General features: G+C 38.8%; 1 protein-coding gene across 1 annotated transcript in view; it reads right to left on the bottom strand.

Annotated features, from left to right (window-relative positions):
* Positions 1-4,154: 4,154 nt before the first annotated feature.
* Positions 4,155-8,088, bottom strand: part of LOC104622593 (dnaJ homolog subfamily C member 1-like) — a gene marked incomplete at its 5' end in the record, with an annotated part of 16,070 nt that continues 12,136 nt past the window's right edge. Inside the window, 3 exons of the mRNA XM_010289428.1 lie at positions 4,155-4,371; positions 5,517-6,001; positions 6,494-6,542. Of these exons, the coding sequence (XP_010287730.1) occupies positions 4,303-4,371; positions 5,517-6,001; positions 6,494-6,542 (603 nt within the window). The remainder of the gene's footprint in view (positions 4,372-5,516; positions 6,002-6,493; positions 6,543-8,088) is intronic.

Genomic DNA, 8,088 nt, shown 5'->3' with positions numbered 1-8,088 from the left:
CGGAGCCGCCGCGAGACACATCAGGAACCGCTCTGGGGTCTGTGTCACCAGAGCAGCACAGGCTAAACATGCTGCATTTCAGGAGAGTTTCATGTTAACTTAAAGGCTTTTAAACTTTCTGCTGCTTTTTTTTTTTTTCCTCACCAAAATCCAGCTTTACTGACAACAATGACAACACACGTTATGGCTTACAGGAGCCAACTAATTCTGGACAGCCTACGACATCTCAAATCCTGCTTTTATCAACCTCATCCATTCAAGCTGTATTAGTAGGAGCTACTCTCAGCAATGCAATTGTGTGACATTTAACTGACTGATTTTATGGTGCCTGGTTTTCATAAGCTGCACTAAAGTCTCGCTGTTGGTTCTGCCAAAGGGAGGGCTCTTTTAAAGGCAAAACACTCAGTGTTTCTATTATTTTCAGACTCTCATCTCAAAGAGGTCACATTGCAAAACCATCCCCAAAAGAATTTTTTTTTTTTTAAATTAGTTCGTACATTGTCAGCTTGTAAAGTTGAGAATAATACAGTCCAAACATTTAGATCTGCAGAACAGCAGCTGTTAGTCTTTCTCTGAGAACTGAACTAACCTAAACTCGAGCACTATTAACCGTTACAGCTTCTCAGTCATACCCTACTCATTCACTTGTGTCTGGTTGTCAGGCCATTACTTTACTTTACAAAATCCTGACGCTTTAGAGCTTGGCACTTGGACTATATCCTCAGCACGGTACAGCAATACCACCCTCCCTGGCTAGTCTGCCCCAAATGCCCCTTTCCATAGGGTCTTGGCTATCCCACCAACAGGGACACACAGAATATGCTCAAAATAAATAGACTCAGATCTCACTCATTTAAGTGCAAGTCACCATATAAGAGCTACAGCACAGACCCTGTAAGACTGAAAGCTTTTCATGCACAAAGTTACAGTGCAAAAGGCACTTTGAGGTACAGTTCACAGCTGCCCAGTGAAACAAAAATATTTTGCTCACAGTCAAATACTAACATTACTTGAAAAAAATCTGCATCCCCTGCTACAACAGGAGTTGGAAGAAGTTGCTTAAATCCCAAGCCTGGAGTGACCTCCATTTTCATGGAGAGGAAGTTTCAGAAAAACAGTAGCTTTGGTGGTGGACACCAGAACCACGACAACGCAAAGGCTGGGTCTCATACGGAGACAGACTGGCTGCAGCTGACCGCTTCTCTAGAGAACATCGCATCTCGCCTCGGTGACCACAGGCTAAGAGCCACTGCCAGAAGGGCCTGCGGTCTCTGCCAGAGAGGACCCTGAGAGAGCCTGAAGATCTTGGATGCCTACCCTCCATCACCCTCCTCCCCATAGCCAAACACAAAAGCTTAGCCTAGGCCCTTGAGGAATGAAGCATGAAGTAAGACTGGACAGGGCCTGGACAAAGCTTTCACTATGTGACAGATCCATCCTAGACGGGTGTCTCTGAGCACATGGTTGCAGAGATTAGCTCCACTGATGCTGGACACCGACTCACATTCCTCATCCCAAGGCCTACACTGACAGACTACTCAGTGTGAAACACGCTTCCAGTTCCAAACGACCCACCAATGCATTGCAAAACCTTTCCAGTGCTTGACAATGAGGCAGCTGGACCTGCCACCAGTTCACGGTGCAGTTCCACTGCGGAAGAGGCCAATGCATTTCTCTTACACAGCCAGCTTGCCTTTACTTTCAGGCAGCTTGATTATTCAAGCAATAAGGATGCAATCCTTCAGTTCACTTCCATCCAGGCATGAGCAGCACGTGATTAGACATTCACAGCCCTCATTTCAAGTGTGACACAGTGACATGTACGATCTTTCTTTGGCCATCCTTCAGGATCTTCCTTCAGATAAACTGTATCAGATAAACTGTATTTGTCAGAGCACTGCTTAAATTTCTCAGTGTGAATGTTCTTACAAACAAAAAAAGAAATGAAAGTTTCTTACCAGGAAGTGGTGCTCATCCTCCTTCCTCCCACCCCCATCCAGAAAGTCTAGTGCCACACACATGCCAGTGATATGGGCAAGTCTTGGGCAGGTACTCTTACACAGGTAAGTTTTTAAAGATTTCCAATGATAAAGGTATCAAAGTCCTCCCAAGTCCTTATTACATTTGCCACTGCAATTTTTTTTTTGCCCCAATATTGAACTAAACTATTTCTCACTCTAAAGAGAGCCTATTATTATTCTTCATAGCCACAAAAGTCATGTAACAGTTCTGTAATAATTTCATCAAGAAGACCAAGAGATCACGCAAGTGCAAGGCTCCCCTTTTACATACTTGAAGATTTATGTCTCTATTATATCACAATTCCTCCTGTCCTTCCTAGCAAATCAGGCACTGTAGACTCTGGATCATTCCCTGCTCTCTTCTGGACGGTCTGTATCTTCCTTGAAATGATACCCCAAACTGGGCACACCATTCCATAAACCCAGATTGGAAAAGGAAAGCCAAGTCTCTCTCCTCACAGGCTATACTCTCCCATTACTTGCTTTGGTTTTCTGAAGCAGCAGAAATATTCTAATTACCAGTCTATTTTTTTTCATGAACAACATATCTTCATTCACTCGTGTTCTTCTACCCCAGCCCTACCAGTGCTCCGCCAAGTTAATTTTCACCGACTCACCTAACCATTTTAGCAGCTTCTCTTCGTAGTCATTTCTATTACTTTGCTTTACAGCTAGAGTCATCTATCTTTGAGCGTCTTGGATGACTAATACCTTTGTAAAGTTAAGACTTCCTGATGTGTCCTGAAAATATCTTGCTTCCTCTCACTTAAGACTGTTCCTTCATAGGCGCGTTAGTAGCAGAGAATTACTATTTGATCGATTAGCACACGCAGATCATAGTACAGCTTCTAAATATGTTTTGTTTCCAATGCACTTAACCTGTGACGTTCTCTGCAAAACAAAATTTAGATTATTGTGTGTCTAGTAAGGTTTCCATAATACCAATATTTCTACTGTCTAAGCTTAGTTTTTTGTTTATAACAAAAAAAAAAAAAATTTCAAACTGTTCCACTTGGTAAGGAACATATATGGAACACTGTTACTTTCCCTAAATACTTCTCCCTTAAAGCTTTACGGGAACAGGATGAAATTTTGTCAAATGCTGATCTGTCAGAAGCAACACAATTAACAAACACTTACTGGGGAAAATCAACAGTGTAAATGGCAGAAAGTTAAAGGAGATTTTCAGCCACCAAGCTCCGGTTTTGAGTTTGGATACGTGGTACCCTGATTTTTCATTTTAATTTGGAATTAAAGCTCAAAAACTTATTAGAATCCTGGTATTAAATCAGAATTTGAGTGGTAAATGATTCTTTAAAAAATGCAAGTCCTTAATGTTTCTTGCAACAGACTATGATCACTGCTCTGATTTATTGATATAATTTACAGCCCATTAAGTATCCTTTATTCCAGCATTTTAAGCTTTGTATAAATTTTCCAAAATTATGAAAACCAAAATAGCACATAATGAATAATAAACCTTACTACCTATTTTTCAAATATGAAATCAAACTATATTGAATCCAGGGTGTACAAAAAAAACCCCAAATATGAGAACTCTTAGCCCAATAACGTTAGCTTTTAAGTCCTATTCTGTACTTAAAAACTGGTCATAAAGTATATGCCTCATGTATCTTAATTAGAGGCCTTTAATGTTCTTACTCATTTCAACTTTACCAAGTAAGAGCACTACCAAATACCATGTGTGTTAGTCTGCAGAGTTGGTAAAAAAGGAATTATATTGCAGATGCATATAAATGTACGTGGAAGTTAAGATTAGAAATACTGCTTATTTGAAAATATTAGTAGAATGACTAGACATTTCCTGCAGCAGTAGGCATACTTGTAAGCATATTGTCTTCTATTTATATCTGCAAGAAAGAAAAAATATACCTTGAGTGCAGAGTTTCGTTACTCTCGTCCTTGCTTAATGGTTTCAGATCAATTCTCATTTTCAAAACAAAATTTAAAATTCTTTATATTCTGTATATTCATTAGCTGTAAACCTGCCAGTTTATATGCGATTATCAGCGTGGCTTTTCCTGAAGGTCCGCTAATTTTTTGCTATTGCACACCTGCATAAGCAGCTCTCCAACACAAAAATCCACCTTCATTCTTCAACACACAAAATAGGTAGGATGGTATAAGATTTATTGATATTTTCTTTTACTAAGGCACATGACGTATAGAAATACTGAGGTACAAAAATGCAGTTTCCTGCGTATGAGTTTTAAAACCCCATTTTGACAAAGATGAGCTAAATCTCTTCTGCTCAGGACATTCAGCTTTTAGCCATTTTTTTCTTTTGTACCAGTTCAACAAGCAACTTGTATCTTGCTATACACTCCTCCTAAAAGGAAAAACAGATGTGTGTGTTAATTAAAGTTTGATAATTTAGTATTGCTTTAACTCTATACATGCTACTTCATTCTAGAAGAGCTAGGTTCTGAGGGTTGGGGGGAGGTTTGGAAGGGGTTTTTTTGGGGTGGTTTTTTTTTTGTTTTTTTTTTTTTTTTTGTTTTTTTTTTTTTTTAATTAAAAGTGGTGCACTGAATTGCAGAAGGAGAATCTACATCTAGTGCAGAGTATGGATTAGAAAAAACGAACTTTCAATTTACATTTTTTAATGGATAACTCCTCTCTTTACATACAAACTCAAGAATCTTAACAGTTACCCAGTATTTCTTGACAATGACTGTAAAAGCAATTATTAAACAGTTCCAATATCTATTTCAGAGCAGTTATTCTGGTACAAGCCACGCTGCAGATAGGTTACCCTGTTAAAGACAAGCCTTTATGGTTGCTAACAGAGCACCTACTGACACCAGATACTGTTGAACAGCTTCAGAGCCAGAGGAACACTCAAATCTCCCCGCCACGTTTCCTGCTCTCTGTGCTGGTTTTGGCACAAATAAAATTAGGATTTTCTGCAGCTACAATGACTGAAGCAAGCACACTAATCTATCACAACTATTATGGAATCTAACACAGACCAACTATATCACTGACAACAAACGCTATTTTAAAAAGATTATACTTACAAAAAGAACATTAGATAGATTATTGAGCATTTAACACTTGCAGATGGATTACTTATTTTGTTTGTTCATTGAGGTGGGTTGAGAAAGGTATTGTAAAAGTGTAAGCAAAGCGTCTCACCAACATTTGGTTACTAACTTTGAATCAAAATTTGTTTAAAAATCTAATTTGTCCTGCAACTGAAGATCTGAAAGGCAGAGGAGAGGTAGGTATTTTAAATGAAACAGGAGGTATTTCAACATTTTCTGTAATAGAGCAAACAAACTGAATTAAATGAAAATATACTTTAAATATAAACAGCAAACATGACAGTAATGCACTTTAGGTCGATTATGTCTGGACTGATAGGCTAAGTAAAGACCTCACCTTTCTGCATGGACCCCCAGTTCTTAAGGTAATCAGAAATTGGTAGAAAATATGTTTCCCCTTGATTTATACAATTAAAACTAAACATACCTTGCTTTTTCCAGGAACACATTTTGCTATTTTATCCCAGCGATCCGATGTTCCCTTTGGATACTGCTGCAAGGCCATTTCAAGAAGTTTCTGTTGATTTTGAGTCCACAGTTCTTCAGGGGCACGGCTCTTCTCTCTTTTTCTGCTCTCATCATCACTCTCTTCCTCTTGCTCAGTGTTATCAAAATCCTTCTGGCGTCTTCCTCTGCCCTTCTCTTCTGGTACCTCTTTTGCTGCTAGTGAAGTCATTTCAGGTGCTTTGATAATTTTTCGTTTGCGGTGTCTAGTTTCACTTCCAATGGTTTCCTTTTGATCTGTTTGGACATCTGTCTGCTCTGGGATGTGATCGTAGTTCCCCTCCTCCTCCTCCTCTTCTTCCTCCTCCCTTTCTCGCTGGGTGATTATGTGATCTGGCAAATTCACATTGACTTTGACGTTCTTGGAATTCTGGGCCAGTGTTTTAAGCTCTGAGAGTCTAATGATACCTGTTAGAAGTATTGTTGTTACACTTGTAAAAAAATAAACCAAACCACAAACAAGCAGGGAACTGCCTGCAAATAAAAGGTACCCAGAATAGAACAGAGAGGAGAAAAAGCTCTTCTGGGTTAAGAGCTTAAGAAAATGCTTATCGAGAAATCAGGGTATTTGTTAGGAAGCAATGAACTTTGCCAACTATGAGTTTACCTGGTATATGTGAAGTACTAGTAAATTACCACATGGATATAAACGAACAGAAGAACAGAACAGCGTGAACAAATGAACAGAACCCACAATAAACTGAGTAAGAATAAACTAAGCTAAAGGGAAACATTCCCTCAGAATACCCATCAGTTCTTCTCTTTGCTCAAAGTAAGGCAGGGTTGCAAAAGACCCTCTGCAAAGCATACCCTGAAGGTACAAAATGCACTCCATTCGCATAGCTATAATCCAAATACAGTGCTTGTTATAAGCATCAGTGAGGATCTAGTAGCACACACCTGGTGTATATGTAACAGAATCCTTCAGTTGCTTGGCTTTCATTGTAACCTGCATGAAAACAACAACAAAAAAAGGACTATTTAAAAATTACATTAGTGGGGCTACTGAAAAATTCATTAGCAGCTTACTGAAAAATACCACCATTGAACATACATTAAATACAGCGAGGCTTTGTTCTTCTGCTGGCTTTGTTCATACATGGATCCCAAACTGGCAAAAAGTAACTTTGTAGACTTTGTCCTTCCTAAAACATTCCTAGCTTATTAACATAATGTAAGCAATGCTACACATTTCTATTACTATCACCATAATACATAGTGGTTGATACTCACATTTTATTTTCTTTCATTGTTAAACCCTAATTCTCTAAGCTAAAAATACCACAAGGAGAGCAGGGAAAAAGGAAACAAATGAGTTACCTTCTAGATATTAGTTTCTCAATACTGAGCAGAAGAACAAAATAATCCATGCAGGGCCAGATGATGAAGCATGCTAATGGGCAGGCATTCAGTCCCAACCCAAAATGTAACAGTTTGACTGCCAAACATCATCAAAGACACATCCTAAGTCCTGGTATTTCAGGAAAAAAGTTTATGACATGAGAATCCAAAGGACCGAGAGCTGCCTGCTTCAACCTCTACATGTATACCAAAATCTGTGTCCAGGGAGAAGAGTAACAACAGATTTAGCATTTTCATTTTTACTTAAGTAAGGAAACAAACAGGTCTTCTCCCCACCCAGAATGAGGAGCTGCCCCATCCCAAATTTCTAGACCTCACTATAGATAAGAAAGAAGACAGGCTTCATTTAAAATTAAGATCCTTTTAATCACTTAGCATCTGATCTAGAGTCCAAAATTCAAGTACCATGTAAAAGCATTTTAAAATGTAGTACTCAAAGAAATACACACACTTCCTAATTACTGAAAATGTTTTATGAATATCAGATTTCAATTTCAGATTTTTTTTGGAATATGAGGTCTTTGTGAAAAAGCTAGAAATTGAACTAAAGTAGTCAGAGCCACCCAAATCAAACTAAACTTTAAATGTAAACAGGCAACATGCTGAACCAGAACTGAGATGGGTAGCCTGTGTTTCCTGCTCTTTGAGCCTGGGACTTCAGATGTTAACGTCCATTTAGTGTAAGCACTTGGCAGCGTGCTGCCCAGAGCAAAAATAAAAAATACATCACCTACAAAGTCAGAAATTCCTCCATGTGGGATCATATTTACCCACAATAAAAATCATTTAGATCTTCAGAGCCACAGCATAGACCGCTGCTGTTTTAACTAACATTAACAACAACAGACGACTATCCTCTATGTAGAGCAGCACTAGAGAGCAAACCTGCCAGAGGGTTGTACAGCTGTTTTCTGGAAGAAGAAGAAGAAAATATAAGGATTTAGGATTTTTGTTCCATTACAGGATTCATAAGTGAGTACTTCACCAGTTAAAATACTCCAGTACCATCTGCTTCTAGTCTAGTCTGTTTGGTTCCTCCCAGCCACATTTCTGCCTATGCAGTTGCAAGACTTTGCTTTAAAAACAGGTGAGTGCCGGATGTCCTTAACAAAATGACAGCACGACTTAACAAG

The sequence above is a fragment of the Phaethon lepturus genome, unplaced genomic scaffold (assembly GCF_000687285.1).
Source record: "Phaethon lepturus isolate BGI_N335 unplaced genomic scaffold, ASM68728v1 scaffold3216, whole genome shotgun sequence".
In the NCBI taxonomy this organism is placed as follows: domain Eukaryota; kingdom Metazoa; phylum Chordata; class Aves; order Phaethontiformes; family Phaethontidae; genus Phaethon; species Phaethon lepturus.
This window is presented reverse-complemented; position numbering and strand designations above follow the sequence as displayed.